The following is a 19,588-nucleotide window of genomic DNA, read 5'->3' on the forward strand; positions in this document are numbered from 1 at the left end:
GTAGTGTGAATGTTGTTGAAATGACAACATAGGATTTAGAATATTACGTCAACTTAGTTGATAAAGCAGTAGCAGAGTTTGAGAAGATTGACTCCAACATCAAAAGAAGTTTTACTGTGGGTAAGATGCTATCCAAACAGCATTGCATGTTTAGATAAATCTTTCATGAAAGGAAGAGTCAGTGTGTCAAAATTCATTGCTGTCTTATTTTAAAAGGTTGCCAAAGTCACCCCAACCTTCAGCATCCACCACCCTGATTGTTAATATAAGGCAGAAGTCTCAGCAAGAACTCACTGAATATTCAGATGACTGTTACTTTTTTTTAAGCAATAAAATATTAATTATTTTATTTTGAGACAGAGCCTTGTTCTGTTACCCACGCTGGAGTGCAGTGGTGCCATATTGGCTCACTGCAACCTCTGCCTCCTGAGTTCAAGCAATTCCTGCCCCAGCTCCCAAGTAACTGGGCTTACATACTCTCACCATCACACCTAGCTAATTTTTTGTATTTTTAGTAGAGACAGGGTTTCCCCATTTTGGCCAGGCAGGTCCCACTCTTGACCTCAGGTGATCCACCTGCCTCAGCCTCCCAAAGTGCTAGGATTATAGGCGTGAGCAATAAAGTACTTTAAATTAAGATATAAACATTATTTTTAGACATAATGCTTTTGCATACTTAATAGGCAATAACAGTATAGTATAAACATAACCCCACCCCATCCTTTTTTTTTTTAAGTTCCTGGGTATGTGTGTGGGATGTGCAGGTTTGTTATGTAGGTAAATGTGTTCCATGGGGGTTTGCTGCTACCAACCCATCACCTACATATTAAGCTCAGCATGCATTAGCTATTGTTTCTGATGCTCTCCCTTCACCCCTACCCACAGGTCCCAGTGTATTCCCCTCCCTGTGTCTATTAGATGTAACTTTTATATGTACGTACTTGGAAAGAAAAAAAAAATGTGGCTCATTTTATTTCGATATTCACTTTATTGCAGTGGTCTGGAACTGAACCCACAGTATGTCCGGTATTCCTTTAATTGGTAAAGAAGGTGACAAGTCACTCATTTTATTGAGGCAGGGATGTTTGATAGTTCGTGTTGCACAATGACCTGTGTGGCATGGATGTTTTATGAGATACTATTTTTTCTTAAGGCAACGTTGTGACCGAACATGAGATAGTCTGCATGGGATTAGTTGTTGAACATCAGGAGCTGCTCCTTTTTTTTTTTTTTTCCCATCAGTTTAATTGTTGTCTCTTTATAGGTATTCTTTTTGTCTGTGGCTACTTTAAGATTTTTCTCATTGTATTTATTTCATTAGTTTTCCTGTGACGTATCTAAGTATAGTTTTTAAATATTCAACTCAGGGTTCTAGGTGCTCCCAGAAACTTTGGGTTGATGTGTTTTGTCAGTTTCACAAAAATTCTCAGCCATTATTTCAGAAGTATTGCTTCTGTCCTGTATTCTCTCTTCTTTCCTTTTGGGATTCCGACTAAATGCTGGAATGTATGTGTGATCTTTTAAAATCAGTTTCAGCTCTTCCTCTTTTCTCTGTTTTCCATCCTGTTGTCTCCCCTGGCTTCATTCTATATACTTTGTTTTAACCTTTTTGGAGTTCACTAATTATCTCTTTAATTGTATCAAATTTCTGCTTTGCTACATAGTGGCCAGAGCATATGGTCTACAGTGATTTCTGTTTCTGCTAGAAGTTTCTCAGATTTTATAAATGTTTTGTGTTTTGAAAAAAAGAATGTCTAGTTGTTGCATAGAGCTTTCTCTATGTATTTGATCAGTGGTTCTCCTCACGCACATCTTAAAATAATTTTGGAAAACTATGGCATTTTTAAGTTGGCATCTGACATTTTTGTCACAAGTGAGAATTACATGTTTATTCAGTATATTGTATGCATAATTTATATCTCATTTCTTCAGAATCTTTGCACTGTAGATTTAATTCATTAAGGTTACAGAAAATGTCTGCCATGTAACATTTAACAAAGCCAGTCTTCACAGCTAAATTAAGGTGACCCTTTGTCAGTAAAAACCTGGCTTCATTTTTAAAATTCAAATAAATGTGTTTGTCTGCATCACTGTTGATGACCTTTTCGTTTCTGAATTTTAATTCTAAGACGGAGTCAGGGAGAGGAGTGGAGAGAGAAAAAGAGGAAGTATGAAGAGAGAGAGGCAACTACTGGAAATCTTCCCTTGAGTTGTTTTTTGATTTACTAAGACTATGTAGCCTCCAAATTTTCCTATTTTCTGTTTTGCTGCATTGGCCTTCTGCCTAAGGAGCTCTGTATTCTCAAACCTTTTATTTGGTTCCCCAAAGGTTTTTACACACTGGAGCACTTCCACAATGCTAAGATTTTGAGCAGCTCTCTTCTTGACCCTCTAGGTATTCAGTTAGCAAGACAGACAGAAATCTGTGCCTTTGAAACTTAGTTTTAGAGAAGGGATGCACAAACTACAACCAGAGTAAATAAATATATTGCATAGTGTGTTAGAAGGTGTTAAGTGTTATGAGGAGGGAGGGATAAACTAGTATAAGTAGATTTGAGAATGTCAGAAGTGTGGAGAAAGTAAGGGAGTTTGGGGTGTTACTTTAACTAGAGTGGTTCAGTTTGGCATCATTCAAAAGATAATGGTTGGGCAAAGGCTTGAACCAAGATGAGATAGTTTGCCATGAGAATGTCTGGGAGAAAGAGCATTCCATCTGAGGAATAGTCAATGCTAAGGCCTTATGGTAGTAGAGAACATATTCAAGAATAGTTGTTGTAATCCCAGCACTTTGGGAGGCCGAGGCGGGTGGATCATGAGGTCAAGAGATCGAGACCATCCTGGTCAATATGGTGAAACCCCGTCTCTACTAAAAATACAAAAAAGTAGCTGGGCATGGTGGCACATGCCTGTAATCCGAGCTACTCAGGAGGCTGAGGCAGGAGAATTGCCTGAACCCAGGAGGCGGAGGTTGCGGTGAGCCGAGATCGCGCCATTGCACTCCAGCCTGGGTAACAAGAGTGAAACTCCGTCTGAAAAAAAAAAAGAATAGTTGTGACGTTGTGACTACAGCAGAGTGAATGAGTTGGGTAGAAGAGTAGGAAATGAAGTCAAAGAGTTACTACGGGATATCTCTCTGCAGATCCTTACAGGTCATTGTAAGCACTTTTCTTTTTTTATCTGAGAAAAACAGGAAGCCATTTTAGGGTTTTGAGGAACATTATCTGTACAGATCACTCTGATTGCTGTGTTGAGAATAGATGGTAAGTGGGTAAGGATCTGTCCTTGTACTGAGACCAGATTAGTCAGCTGATGAAGTCATACAGGGGAGAGATAATAGTGGATCTGGGTATAACAGTGGTGAGAAGTTACTGGATTCTGGATGTACTTTAAAGATAATGGCGGTAGGAGTTCCTAATGGTTTAGATATAAGGTGTGAGTAAACAAGAACAGTGAAGGTTGCTCCAAGTTTATTGGCCTGAAAAACTGATAAAGATGAGGAAGGCTGTTAGATATGTGTTTGGGAACCTTTCTTTTGTACAGTGAGAGAAGGGTGATCTTTAAAACAGAAATGGGTAAGAAGAACTAGAGTATTGCAAATACAACATTCAGATCAATTTTAAGGAAAGAGTACATATGGAAGTTGAGGAACTGGAAATTAATACTTTACCTGCATATACTCCTTGAGAAAAATGTCTGTACTTTTAGGAGCATACATAGCCCAGTTTGAACACCACTGTTCAGATCAACCTTAGTAATTATGTTATTAAAATCTTCTATATTTTTCTTTACTTTTTAAGTCTGCTTGATTTGTTAACCTTTGGGAGAAGCGTTTAAAGCCAACCTATGTGGCTGTTGATTTGTCAGTTTTTCTTTGTACTTGTAAAAGTTTATTATTTTTATATTCTATAGCCATTTTGTTGTGTGCCAAGACATTCATGAATATCTCTTTATGGTGGATTACATATTATGCTTTACTGATTCATAATGTTCATCATTACCAGGCCTAGTACTTAATATCTTCAGATTCTGTAAACTAGTATGTTTTAAATAAAGAAGCACAATCTGCTTTTGGGAGGAGGCTGACAAAACACTTTGAAATTAAAAATTACTAACAATGACAACAACAAAGACTGTTAGCTCTACTTTTTTGAATCAAAAAATGAACAAGAATTCAGGAACCTGTGTTTGGTGGTATAAGCAAACATATTCCCTAGCCACGTACTGGGAATCCTGTTGCTGAAAACACGCAAATTCAGCTGCTAATTAAAAATCAGTAACATGCATTCAACCCTGGAAATCCTTGTGGGATTGGCTTCATGACCCCACAAGAATACCAAATTCCAGTGATGCTCCATACCTTTATATAAAATGGTGTTGTATTTGCATATAAGCTGTGCACATTCTCCTGTGTACGTTAAACCATCAGTATATATCTTGTAATACCTAATACAGTGTAAATGCCAAATAGTTGTTATACTGTATTGGTTTCTTGTTTGTATTTTTTATTCTTGTAATTTTATTTTTTATTTATTTTGATCTGAGTTTGGTTGAATCTGAGGATGCAGAACCCACAGAGAGGGCCAACTATATTTTAAGACAATAATGTGAGAGAAAAGCGCGCTAATACATTTTGTTTCAAGAAAAGCAAATTTCTTGTATTTGAATGATTACCATCCTAAATTAAGATAATTGTAGAATAGTGATTATCTTGAAATACTTTTCTTAGATTATAATTGGATTTTTTTCATTTCAGAAAAATAAATTGAGCAAGGATAATAACATTAACAAGAGTTCACATTTAATATAAAGTATTTTTTGAAGTAAAACTTTCAGTTTTGTTCTTAGTCCTCAAAGATGTCATACTTTTCCATGTCATACTTTTCCATGTGAATATTTGGAATAACTGTATTCAAATATATAAATGTTTAAATTCAAATATATACATTCAATATATAAATTTGAATTTACATAGTAGAGTTTGAATGTAATGCAGGTGAGAGGTTAAATACTCGTTATAGATTATTAGAGTCGCAGAAATTTTTTTACAATTTAAATTCCTCCTTTCAATAAATTAAATTGTAAATCAGTGAAATAATTCAATCTTGGATGTCATATTCAAGGTCAACTTTGATTAGACTTTAATTAATTTTATATTTTCTAAATATGTGACTAAGCAAATTAATTTATAGAACTTTTATAATAACAGATTATTAAAATCTACAGAAGTTTAAGAAACCTAAATACTGTTAAATAAAATCTGTGAAACTTTGAATTTGAAAAGCTTAACTAAATTGCTGGGCCATTAGAAGGAAAGTAGCATACATTCGTTACGTTCCAAGCATCAGGTTAGACATGCTGGTAAGTGTTCTGTCGGTCATCTTTTCCCAGAAAGGAAATACAGTTGACTCTTGAACAACATGAGCTTGAACTGTGCAGGTCCACTTAAATGTGGATTTTTTTTGATAAATATAGTTGACTTTCTGTGTCAGTGGGTTCTGCATCCGCACCCAAACCAAATGCATATCAAAAATACAGTCTTAATGGCATGTGAAACCCACATATAAGGAGGGCCTGCTTATTTTATCCATAGATGGTGCCAAGTGCGGGGGACTTAAGTATGCTTAGATTTTGGAAACCACCAGGGTTTTAGAATCAATCCACCATGGATACTGAGGGATGACAGTAGTTTCATCTGCATTAACAATCTGTTAAGGCACCAGTCATCTTTTCAGCTGTTGTAAGGAATCCCTTCAAAGCCACCGTGTTTTCATTTGCAGTCATGCCACTAACTTTGATGTGCGTACTATAATTTGCCTTGATCCTGTGGAATATACATGGTTGGGGCAAAAGTTTCATTAACAACACTTTGAACATTCTTAGCTTTTAAGTTCTTCAACAGATTCCTAGCGTTTCCTGAATAAACATTAAGCAAATAGATATCTGACTTGATGCTGATTCTATACTCTAAAACTATTCTTTTGTTATTTATTTATAATTATCAATTGTCTTGATAATTGTTGTGAAATGTATAGGTATAGTAATTTTTTGAATGGTGAAATTGTCTTTACCCTTTAAATTTATTTATATTCTGAAGCAGTTTATTCCATATATGCATATGTGGAATATATGCATATTTACCTCACTACTTTGAGTATAATTGTCTATTTTCATGTATATAGTTCCTAACTTAGAATGACAGTGGTTCAGTTTTGCGATGGTGCAAAAGCAGTGTGCATTCAGTTGAGATTATATTTAATCTTTTATTTTTTATAAAGTTTTTATAGACTGTGTCAGATGATTTTGCCCAATTGTCAGTTAATCTAAGTAAGTTCATTTAAGTAGGCTAAGCTACAATGTTGAATAGTTTAGATGAGATGTATTAAATGCATTTTCAACATGATGTTGTCAATTTATGATGGGTTTATTGGTACATAATCCCATTATAAGTAGAAGAACATTTGGATGTTTTGTATTCCTAGGACTTTTAACACTCTTGCTATTCTTGCATTTATTAGACATGATGGTTTAGTATTTATGTAACATTTCAAAACTGAACACAAACAGCAGACCCATCATAGATTAAAGAATACCAAAAGGCTCAAAGTAAAATGACAATTTATGGCATAACACTCTCTGTGGAGGGCAAAGTTGATACACTGCCTCTGGAGTATGGGTTTGACACACTTTAGCTACATTGGTTTCTTTGAAAGTTTCAAAGTTAATGATTTGAACAGATATGTTTTATAGTGAACTGACCCATGTTAATTACACAAATGTGGTCAAACTGGTCATATATATATATATGTGTGTGTGTGTGTGTGTGTGTGTGTGTGTGTGTGTTATCACTCATTTTAAATGATTAAATGCTTGAATTTGTCTTGCTGGAGCCATGTACACATGTCATTTACCATGTAAGCTGAGGCCACCATTTATTCTAACTACATGACAGTATAAACAACAAAACAACACAGCAGTCATTAGGTGCTATGACTTACCACCCACCTTTGGTTGCAGCTGTAATGTATTGCCTTGCTTCTTCCAGTTGCAAAATTCTTCATTAGGAAATTAATGTTTGATTAGTGAATATCCATTTGATTTTCTACTACTGTTGATTCTCATAGTTACATAATTTTGCCATGTCTTAAAAGTTACGTCTTTGTCGGGCCTCACTGCCCCCCTCGCCTTCATCCGCATAGTTACTTGCTTCCGTTTCCCATATGGGAGCTTCTTTAGATGTGTCAGATCACATTTAGTACTCAGTATACTTTGCAGTAAGAATGATGTGAGTTACTAGGTGTGTATGGTCTGGTACCTGACTTTGTCACATCTTTCCATTAAAAAGTGAGGATGGGCCTGGTGTGGTGGCTCATGTCTGTAATCCCAGCACTTTGGGAGGTGGGTGGATCACGATGTCAGGAGATCAAGAATATCCTGGCCAACATGGTAAACCCCTACTCTACTAAAATACAAAATAACAGCTGGGCATGGTGGCACATGGCTGTAGTCCCAGCTACTCAGGAGGCTGAGTCAGGGGAATCACTTGAACCCAGGAGGTGGAGGTTGCAGTGAGCCAAGATTTGCGCCACTGCGTTCCAGCCTGGCAACAGAGCAAGACTCCATTTCAAAAAAAGAAAACAAGAAAAAAAATGAGGATGGTACATGGCATTAGGAACAAAGCTCTTCAACAGGTTCAATGTAACTTGTTTGCTTTATTTTTTTATTGCCGTCTGTATATCAAACTCAGTGCCTTTTGTTGTTGTTGTTTTGTTGTTGTTGTGTTTTGTTTTGGTATTGCCAAAAAGAAAATAAAATCTCTGACTGTAACACTGAGTTTTTATGATACAGATAGCTCTGTGGCTGTATGTTGGTCATTTAATGCCGTATTTTCATTGTTCAAAAATCAATTTATTGACAGATCATAAGTTAACTAAAGGATTATTTCAGCTAATTGTGAACTTAGAGAATATTTTTAAGGTTCAGTAGTATAATTCTCTGGTTTTTAGCTCATTATTTCAAATAATGTTAAATGTTAATTATGTAAACAAATACTAAACATTTATAGCACATATTAGAAGGAACCTTAGAAATCATCTTATTCAATCCCCAACTCCATATTCCCTTCAGTAATGTTCTTCACAACTAAGTAGTCTAACCTTCTGAATCATTTTATTATTTAGCTTAGTTTTAGAGTCAGTCTCATGCTGGATACCCTTATAACCGTTCTGTATTTTTTTTTAGTGTTTCTTCTCAGTGTGACATCCAGAATAAGATACTACCTGGATGATATACTCTGTGTTCTCTTGAATTGTGCACTGGGTGAGAGTTAGGTATATATGTTTGTACATTGTGTATGGTATATATAGGTTTAAATGCTGCCGTAATTTTAGAAATATTATTTCAGTTAATTAAGATTTGTTTTGCAGTTAGACTGACAGTTGTGAATGGTTTTCTCTTCTTGACCTAATCTCATACATTACTAACTGAAGTTGTCATGTGTTCTCAAGGATAATTTAAATGAACATAGGGTTTTTGAAAACCTGACAGATCCTAACTATAACTCAGCTAGTGGGCAGCATTATAATTTATTTATAGCTGTGTAACATAGCGATTAATGAACTAATACACAATAAGGACAAATTGTACTATATTTTTGCATGAAATTATCCTATATAACAAAGGTTGACATTATGTAATAAGTACCCACAAAATGTTAACCTACTTGCAGTAAATACAATTAATAATATACATAAAAGATGAAATTAAGCTAATTTTCTATCAGAAAAGAATTGTTCGTGAACAGAAAGTGGACAGCATAGATTTGATGACAGGAAGGTTTTATCTAATCTGAATTACTGAGTGACCTAGGAAGCTTGCTCAGAGGGATTACAGAATAATTATGTTAATATGCAATTATCACCTAATTTTTTCTGTAATAACCTCAAGATGTAGTGTAGTGAGGGTGTTATAGCAAGTGCTGATAGTTTGCAAAAATACTGATGTTTGAGATTTTTGAGACAATAAGTCTAGCTTGAGGCATATAAGTGATGATCTGTCATCTTGAAGACAGATCTGACCTTTGTGTAGTTTTTTAATGCTCACAGTATATAACTAGAGGCAGTTATAGCTGTAGAACTCATTATGATTTTCTAGAAATTGAAATATATTTTATGTAGATTTAAAGTTCTGTTTGCAGCTTTTTAAAAAGGTGTGTGAATTTTTTTGAAGAACATTTTTAAATTCACTTAAAAGAAAAATTCTATGATTATATTGGGAAGATTTAGTAATGGTGTCTAAACATTGTTTAAAAATCTTAATTGATACAGCTAATTCGTTGAATCATTGAATTAAAATTTAGGGAGTCCAAGCATCCATTTATTTATTTGAATTTATTTTTTAGCTTCTGTTTTTAAAGCTTAATGAATAGTGCCTACCTTCAAATATGTTCCTGCTTTGTTATAGTAACCTAAACTGGTATTGATGTCTCTTATATATACATTTGACTATACAAAGGTAGTTGAAAAACTATTTGAGATGGTGTACATTAACTCAGGTCAAATGCTTTCTTGCCTAGATGCCACATAACCCAACATGAATGTAGTACAATAATTTTTGATGATGTTAAAATTCTGTATCCATTACTCAATGCAACAGATTTTGATGATCCATCGTTCTGCCTTGTATCTCAATACAACAGCTATGAGTCTTGAGTACTTTACTAAGAAAAAGTATATTTGAGGCATTGTGTAATTAGAATATATTCTGAATGTTTTAATTGTTCCTAAAGTAGGTACCCACACAACATTAACCTACTTTTAGTAAATACAGTTAATAATATACATAAAGGAACAAAATTAAGCTAATTTTCTCCAGTAAAGCATTATTCATGAACAGAAAGTGGACAGTATAGATTTGATGACAGGAAGATTGTATCTAATCTGAATTACTGAGTGACCTAGAAAGCTTCCTTGCTGAGTCAACTTTTATAGATGCAGAAGATAATGTCTTTTATTTTTGGGTAGAGAAAATTATTAATTTGGGGGTAAGTGAGCCGTGTTCTATTATGTGGATGTGAAGGAAAACTTTCATTGTTGAAGACTTCATTTTATATTTTAATAATATTTAATCTGATTTTTTTTTGTTAGATGTGTTTTGTAGATAAAATAACTGTTATGCACATGTATTTTTTTTATGTTTTTGAGCAGAACAGTTTGATATCTTCAGAATGCAAACTTACAAAAAGCTCTATAAAGCTGTTCTGGTAATGAGGATGCAGTCTGCAAGCTGATATGATGTTCTCATAGTTTGTCACCCTGCTGTTCAGGGGGTACCAATGAAGTTGCTTTAAATGGGAAGCGTCTGTTCCATCTCTAAACCTCTAACACCAGGACAGATGGGTGGAACATAGAACATGGAAGGTTTTACCTCTGAGGTGGTAACAGTGAAGCCACTCATTAACACTGAATTTACCACTTCGTTAGCAACATTGCTTCCTGTTGAGAAAAACTAATATAGGCTTTCAAATTGACTGAGCATATATTTGTCTACCTCTGTGATTATAATAAGTGGAAATGGAAAGGAAAGTAACTGTCTTTCAGGCTAGTTTTTTTTGTCGTTCATTTCAGATTTATGAGATTGTTGCTATTGAAGCATTTTACATTTTCTACCTAATTTAATGAGAAATATCAGGAATGAATAATAGTGTAGCATTAAGGCTTGCTTTTCTTTCCCTTGACATTTGCACACCATTTCCTAACACATGTTTATGTGCTGCCCATTTTTAACTTCTGTGTATGTGATGTAGAGACTCCTGCTGGGTGATGCATTAGCACCATTTTGGAGTGATACCATTGAACGTGATCTTATTGGAAGTCTATTTTTATTACCACAGAAGTTTGCCAATCTCAAAACAGAATTCTAAAACCTATGAGGGATGGAAAAATGATTGTTGGTATAAATAACAATGTCAAAGATACAGTAATAGATATTTGTTTTATTAAAGAACACATTTTGTGGAAAGAATAAGATCAGATTATAAGTGCTTGTTTTAAGTTATAAAATAAGGAAAAGGTAAGAACAGTTTTATTATCTTGAATTAGATATACTGTTTTACAAAGCATGAAATTGGTACCCTTAAAGGATGGTAGAAATACTGAACTTCATTGAAGAGGTTTTGATTTCTAAATGTTTTAGATTGTAAGGTCCTATTGCCCTAAAATAGTATTACTTGTTATGCAAATTAAAAATACTATAAAAGAAAAATGTAAAGGCTTCATTCTTTATCTGAGAGAAGGAACCTAACCTGTCTTGTTTACCATTATATCCATAATACAGGATCAGTGTATGCCACAACTAAGTACTTAGTAAATATTTGGAGAATGAATAAAGTACAAAAAAGGAAAAGAAATATGGAAGCTTATGCCAATTCTTCAATTAGTTAATACCTGGGGTTACCAGATAGCAGGTTCATTCAGTTGTACATGAGTGTTACTGGATATTTTGAGGACTTTATTATAATTACTGAGTTAATAAATCAGAACCTGATGGAACTTGTATTTGAACAGGGTATCCAAATTTCATAGGATCAAAACTCTTCTTACACTTTAGGAACTTTTACTTTGATTTTGAAATTGTGTTTTTATTATTCCAATACTTTTTCATTTCTTTTACTTAACAAATATTGCCTGAGCACATATGCCAAGTGATGTACTAGGTTCTAGAGATATGATAGTGACTAGGTTGTATTCCTAGCCCTCAAGGAGCTGACATTCTTTGAAGAAGTTAGACACTTCCACTGTGGCCATTTCTAAGAACAGGAAAAGATCAACAGAGTGCAAGGGAACTTTTCATAGTAGGGGCAGTCATTACAGTCATGGTATGAATGGATCCCAAACATTCAGAAATACTCTTTCCTTTAAAATATTGTACTGTTTTCTCATAATTATTAAATACCTTACCAAAAATGCCTAGAAAAGTTTTATCTACATTTTATGTGAAATAAATTTAAAACATATGTTTACACTATTTTATTGTAAAATGTGTTAGGCCATTACATTTGACTACCAGGTTGTAAATGTGATAACTGCTTTTAGAGAATGCCTATAATTTGGAGCCTCACATATGAAAGTTTGACATGAAACTTCATTAATTTTAACTTTAGTAAAGTTAAAATTTACTAAAATTTAGTTAACTTTACTAAAGTTAAAATTATGGTTAAGGTTAACTTGAATAAGGAGCGAACCAATCTATGAATAAAGCATATTTACAATTGATAGAATGTTAGGAGAGTATTAAGCATCTTGAGAGCAAAGCAGTGTTTTAAAAAGTACTGTTTCATACATAAAACACTGATGGTGATAGCAGATATGTTCGTTCAAATAAAGTTGTTTACCAAATAGTGTTTTGTTACCTTCCTTCAGAAATGAACTTTTAAGTGACAAATCTTTTACTTCTCTGCAATATTGATAGTTTAAATTATTCTCTAGAGTAGAGTGACTGCTTTTTAAGTCAAAGAATTTTCTTTGTATTAGCCATCTCTACGAGGTTTAAAATTTGTTCAGTCTGTAGCATATTTACATTGTGTTTGTGTGTGTGTGTGTGTGTGTGTGCACGCGCGCGCGTGCCTGTGTATGTTGCTTTTCCCTAGTGTGTGTGTGTATGCTGCTTTTCTCTAGACATTTTGTGCATATGACGTATTGGATTGTTGTCATTGCCTAGCATGAAGAATGAATTAGCCTTTGAGATGCTTCTTAAATATTTCATTGTTTGTGTTCTTTCAGTCTTGGAAAATTATTAGGATCTCAATATAAAGAATAGAAAATTAAACTAATAAAAATATGTACTTTCAACTCTCCATACATTCAAATAGTATTTTTTCTTTCATGCAAATCTAAATTTCTTTTTTCCATTTTCTAGACTAAATGTGTTAAATGGGCTTGCCAACAATATGGATGATTTGAAGATAAACACCGATATTACTGGTGCTAAAGAAGAACTCCTAGATGACAACAATTTTATCTCAGACAAAGAGAGCGGAGTTCATAAACCAAAAGATTGTCAAACATCATTTCAGAAAAATAATACATTGATTCTGCCTGAAGAACTGTCAAAGGACAAATCTGAAAACGCCTTAAGTGGAGGCCAGTCTAGTCTGTTTATACATGCTGGTTCTCCTACTGTTTCTAGTGAAAACTTTATCTTGCCTAAAGGAGCTGCTGTTAATGGACCAGTTTCACACTCCTCCTTAACTAAGACTTCCAATATGAATAAAGGCAGTGTTTCATTAACCACTGGACAGCCTGTGGATCAGCCAACAACGGAATCTTGTTCAACTTTGAAGGTAGCAGCTGATCTTCAGCTGTCTACACAGAAAGCAAGCCAACACCAAGTTTTATTTTTGTTATCAGATGTAGCACATGCTAAGAATCCCACCCATTCCAATAAAAAACTACCTACCTCTGCTTCGGTTGGTTGTGACATTCAGAATTCAGTAGGGAGTAATATAAAGTCAGATAGCACTTTAATAAATCAAGTAGAGGTGGGTGAGGATAGTGAAGATGTATTGGTAAAAGATGATTGTGTCAATACATTAACAGGAATTTCCTCAGGTACAGATGGATTTAGGTCAGAAAATGATACAAACTGGGATCCCCAAAAAGAGTTCATTCAGTTTCTTATGACTAATGAGGAAACAGTAGATAAAGCTCCACCTCATTCTAAAGTAGGTCTAGAAAAAAAAAGAAAGCGAAAAATGGATGTAAGTAAGATAACTCGTTATACCGAGGATTGCTTTAGTGATTCTAATTGTGTACCTAATAAATCAAAAATGCAAGAAGTAGACTTTCTAGAACAGAATGAAGAGCTGCAAGCTGTGGACTCACAGAAATATGCATTATCAAAAGTGAAGCCTGAATCGACTGATGAAGACTTAGAATCTGTGGATGCTTTTCAACATCTAATTTATACTCCAGATAAATGTGGAGAAGAGAGTTCACCTGTTCATACTAGCACTTTTCTTTCGAATACCTTAAAAAAGAAATGTGAAGAGAGTGATTCTGAGTCACCTGCTACTTTCAGTACTGAAGAGCCATCATTCTACCCCTGTACAAAGTGCAATGTGAATTTTAGGGAGAAGAAGCACCTCCACAGGCATATGATGTATCATTTAGATGGGAATAGTCATTTTCGCCATCTTAATGTCCCAAGGCCATATGCTTGTAGAGAATGTGGACGGACATTTCGAGATCGCAATTCACTTCTAAAACATATGATTATTCACCAAGAGAGAAGACAGAAGTTGATGGAGGAAATTCGTGAATTGAAAGAACTTCAGGATGAAGGAAGAAGTGCACGATTACAGTGTCCTCAGTGTGTGTTTGGTACCAATTGCCCTAAAACATTTGTGCAACATGCTAAAACCCATGAAAAAGATAAAAGGTACTACTGCTGTGAAGAGTGTAACTTCATGGCAGTGACAGAAAATGAATTAGAATGCCATCGAGGCGTTGCACATGGGGCAGTGGTAAAATGCCCTATGGTCACTTCTGATATAGCCCAGAGAAAAACACAAAAAAAGACTTTCATGAAAGACTCCGTAGTAGGATCGTCCAAAAAATCGGCTACCTATGTATGTAAGATGTGTCCTTTTACTACTTCAGCCAGAAGTGTTTTAAAAAAGCACATGGAGTACTTGCATTCATCATCATGCGTTGATTCATTTGGTAGTCCTCTTGGACTTGATAAAAGAAAAAATGACATCCTTGAAGAACCTGTAGATAGTGATAGCACTAAACCGTTAAGTAAACAACAGTCAACTACATTTCCAAAGAACTCTGCTTTAAAACAAGACGTGAAGCGAACATTTGGATCAACCTCACAATCAAGTAGTTTTTCAAAAATCCATAAGCGGCCACACAGAATACAGAAAGCTCGGAAAAGCATTGCCCAGTCAGGTGTAAACATGTGCAATCAAAACAACTCTCCCCATAAGACTGTTACAGTTAAAAGCAGCATTGACCAAAAACCCAAGTATTTCCATCAAGCAGCAAAAGAAAAATCTAATGCCAAGGCAAATAGCAACTATTTGTATAGACACAAATATGAAAATTACAGGATGATCAAAAAATCAGGTGAATCATACCCTGTGCATTTCAAAAAAGAAGAAGCTAGTTCATTAAATTCTTTACACCTGTTTTCATCATCAAGTAATTCTCACAACAATTTTATTTCAGATCCTCATAAGCCTGACACCAAAAGGCCTGAAAGCTTCAAAGATCACAGACGTGTAGCTGTAAAGAGAGTAGTTAAGGAATCTAAGAAAGAAAGTTCCGTTGGAGGGGAAGACTTGGATAGCTATCCAGATTTTTTGCATAAAATGACTGTTGTTGTTTTGCAAAAACTTAATTCTGCTGAAAAGAAGGATAGTTATGAAACAGAAGATGAAAGTTCCTGGGATAATGTTGAGTTAGGAGACTACACTACACAGGCCATAGAAGATGAAACCTACAGTGATATTAATCAAGAACATGTAAATTTATTCCCTCTATTTAAGAGCAAAGTGGAAGGTCAGGAGCCTGGAGAAAATGCTTCTCTTAGTTATGACCAAAATGATGGCTTTTATTTTGAATATTATGAAGATGCTGGAAGTAACAACTTTTTGCATGAGATACATGATCCTCAGCATTTAGAAAATGCAGAAACTTCATTGTCAAAGCATAGTTCTGTTTTTCATTGGGCTGATTTGTCTCTTGAGAAGAAATCATGTCCTTACTGTCCAGCAACATTTGAAACAGGTGTTGGGTTATCAAATCATGTCCGGGGGCATCTTCACAGAGCAGGATTAAGCTATGAAGCCCGTCATGTTGTATCACCAGAACAAATAGCCACAAGTGATAAAATGCAGCATTTCAAGAGAACTGGCACAGGAACACCTGTTAAGCGAGTTAGAAAAGGTAAGTTCTCCATGGGAATGATTTGGGCTAATAGATCTGTGTTGTAATTCAGAGGATTTCAAAGTTTTGTTTGAATTTGGACTTTATTAGAACCATATAATTTTATGTTTCAGAATTAACTCATTTTAGGGTGGTGAGTTTATTTAAGATATTCTGATGTTACTCTTAAAAATTTTTTTTTTAGCTATGGAGAAGTCTGAGACCACTTCTGAACACACTTGTCAGCTCTGTGGTGGTTGGTTTGATACTAAAATTGGATTATCAAATCATGTTAGAGGCCACTTGAAAAGACTTGGAAAGACCAAATGGGATGCTCACAAATCTCCAATCTGTGTTCTGAATGAGATGATGCAAAATGAAGAAAAATATGAAAAAATCTTAAAGGCATTGAACAGTCGTCGTATTATTCCCAGACCATTTGTAGCTCAAAAACTTGCATCAAGTGATGACTTTATATCTCAAAATGTTTTACCTCTTGAAGCATACCGAAATGGCCTAAAGACTGAAGCCCTGTCAGTGTCTGCATCAGAAGAAGAAGGGCTGAATTTCTTAAATGAGTATGATGAAACAAAACCAGAACTGCCCAGTGGAAAAAAGAATCAGTCTCTTACACTCATAGAACTTCTTAAAAATAAAAGGATGGGAGAAGAAAGGAATTCTGCCATTTCTCCTCAAAAGATCCATAATCAGACAGCAAGAAAGAGATTCGTTCAGAAATGCGTTCTTCCATTAAATGAAGATAGTCCGTTGATGTATCAGCCACAAAAAATGGATTTGACTATGCACTCAGGTAAGAAGATGTTTATGACTATACTATACACAGTTTAAATGCATTCAATTATGCCTTCTTTAATGGAATATATGTGGAAAATTCTTTCTCAGAATCTTCTCGCTTAAGCTGCTTTTTTTTTTACAGAGCACAGATTGGTTATTCTGTCATTTCTGTATAACTCATCAGTTGAGGTTCCTTAGCACTGAGTTCTCTGTGCCTCTTTTCTTGGTCTGAATGTAAGGTGAGAACAAAAGCAAAAGAAAACCACACACATACACACACACAAAAACAACAAACAAAAAGCTGATCTGTAAAAATAAAATTTGCTGTGGCTGGAGGATGATTGTGAATGGGAGGTTGGTGTTCGAAAGCACAGTGTTACTGAAAAGGCATACTTCTGTCGTATATTTTTGCCAGTGCTCCAAGGTGATCATGTTTTCAAGATTTAGCTGTTGGTTTTTCCACTGCTTAGTTGAAACAAAACAGACTCTTAAAGCTGAATGGATTGGTGTCTGTTGTGATTAACCTAAAGAAGCATCTCCTTCTCCAATTCCTTATTGTATTGTGGGATAGTTTGGTTTTGGAGAACAGTTATGAACATAAAACATATTTGTTTGGGGTTTTAGGTTTTAAAATAGTGCTCTAATGGAACAGAACAGATAATTTAGCTTAGTGCTTGTACACCAATAGTTTTTCCTTTGGGAAGGAATATTTTGTATGTATTGGCAAATAATGTGGCAGGTAAAATAGCCAAACTTTATTCATTATTGCCAAGTCTGGTTTATACTTTTAGACTAGAAAAATTTTAAGTGTCTTTTCTAGATTCCTTTTTGAAGATTAAGAATGTTGAAGGTTTATGTAAATGGTCTCATTAGAGATGTAAGTTGAATGTGTCTGAGGTAATAGTAAATGGATTAATAACAAATAAAATGACTGTAATGTTGTTTATTTGCTTTGGGGCAGACACTGTCATATCCCAAATAGTTGCAATGCAATTTTGACTTAAGGAAAGATTACTTTGTATTGTAAGTGGTCTGGAAAACAATTTATCTTATATGAGGTTCTGTTTATTTCTTTCGAGTAAAGAGTCTCTGAAAGTCATTAGCTTTCAGTGTTCTTTCAGGAGGATAAAACGCAGGGATGATGTGTTAGCTGTGTTGACCAAGGCGTAGTATACTTCAGAGATGGAAAGCGTATTTGTGGCTGTCACAGTAATGCTGAAGGAATCAATTGAAACGTGTTGGGGGAGTGAGGATTGTCTGAGAAGTTATGAGTTTCTTATTGTTTGAACATGTTGTCTTTCCTGTGATGACTAAGATGTTAGCTTGTTGATCATTTATTTAGCACAAAGATTTTAGCAAAAAACTTCAGATCATTAACTTTCATTATTGATTGCGCATTCAGAGTAATGAACATAAAATACCCTGAATAAAATGTTGTGTCAAACAGCTGTTCAGTGGTGTGTTTTACCACCTTTTCTCCCAGCCTTCATCAGAAAGCCTAATTTAGTATTGAGACTTTTACGGTTTTGTGGGTAAAACACTTTAATTACCACTTTGTCAACTAGACTTTTAAATTCTTTTTATTGGTAATGTTGTAAGCTTTGAAACTTCTCAACTGAACCGTGGTGTTCAAATCGCAGGATTGCATTTTAGTAGGTTTAAGAAATAATCTGCGTAACACAGAAATCTGCAAGAAAGTGATAATAGGTGTTATATCCAGAGGAGCTCAGAGGTTTAAGTCACTCCTCTTCCACCTTTCCAAAGAGCATGAGATGGCTCTAAATACTAACTACAAACTAATAACAGTTAATTTCCCCACCTTATTTTAAGTTAACCTATTTCATTGAACGTTTTTAAAACCATCTTTATTGTGGTGCTTTTCTACACTCTTTAAGCTAAGAAAATTTCACTTCTTGAAGTGAGAACTGGATTATAGTTTTCTTTTGAATGATAGGTATGCCTGTGAAGCTTAGAACATGTGTGCATTGCAATACGACGTTTACAAGTGCTGTTAGCCTGTCCAACCACTTACGCGCTTATGCACGAAAGAAGAGTGCTGGACTTTTGACTGGTACAGGTATGTTTGAACAGATATCACAGCAAGTCTGTTTGCTACAATACACTTTTTTTTCCCCACCAAACTGGTGTTAATTCAGATCATATTTATAACTTTCTTTGGTAAGGTGCAGTTGAGTCTGAATACATTTCTGAATAAATTTCAGCAACTTGTAAACTGTTAGATATAATTCTAAGCACGATAATCTTTTTCCTTTGGCTCTTGTTAACTTAATTTGGGGAAAAAAAAATTATCCCAAGAGGTGTGAAATTTTGAGTCTACCTTAATCCCATTTCTTTTTTAGAAAACTATTTTTGATTTTTAAATTTATTTTAGATTCCAGAAAAACACCTCTCTTTATAGTCCTAGTCAGGCACAGTGGTGTGCCTTTATAGTCCCAACTACTCATGAGGATAGCAGGAGGATCACTTCAGCTCAAAAGTTAGAGGCTGTAATGTGCTGTGATTGTGCCTGTGAATAGCCACTGTACCCTAGCCTGGGCAACATAGCATAAAAAGATTGTAGTTCTAGCTTAGGGAAATCCTTTATTAGAAAAGGAAATAATAGGGAAATTCTAAAATGTAGACTTGATTAGAAACCTAAGCAAACTAATGAATTTTCATTGGTCTATAGATTAGATCTTTGAAGGAGCAAGCCTTAATAATGGCTTATATTGACAAGTGAATAGATTTTTAATACCTCTTAAATATATTAAGGATTAATAAATTTAGCTATGCACATAAATGTTAACATGCAAATTTCTGTGTTATTTTTGGTTGGTTAGCCCAACCTTGCAGATACCTTTTAATGC

General features: G+C 34.7%; 1 protein-coding gene across 17 annotated transcripts in view; it reads left to right on the top strand.

Moving 5' to 3' along the window:
• The window catches only part of ZNF644 (zinc finger protein 644), a 109,859-nt gene that overhangs the window by 65,574 nt on the left and 24,697 nt on the right, over positions 1-19,588 (top strand). For 9 of the 17 annotated variants that reach the window (XM_074381451.1, XM_074381454.1, XM_074381457.1 and 6 more), the window contains 3 exons: positions 12,913-15,947; positions 16,132-16,737; positions 18,676-18,798. The exons of 5 other annotated variants lie outside the window; for them this stretch is intronic. In XM_074381451.1, coding sequence (XP_074237552.1) covers positions 12,913-15,947; positions 16,132-16,737; positions 18,676-18,798 — 3,764 coding nt within the window. The remainder of the gene's footprint in view (positions 1-12,912; positions 15,948-16,131; positions 16,738-18,675; positions 18,799-19,588) is intronic. 3 more of the 17 variants (XM_003933314.3, XM_074381459.1, XM_074381458.1) reach the window with 1 other exon arrangement.

This window comes from Saimiri boliviensis, chromosome 11 (genome assembly GCF_048565385.1).
Source record: "Saimiri boliviensis isolate mSaiBol1 chromosome 11, mSaiBol1.pri, whole genome shotgun sequence".
Taxonomy (NCBI): Eukaryota; Metazoa; Chordata; class Mammalia; order Primates; family Cebidae; genus Saimiri; species Saimiri boliviensis.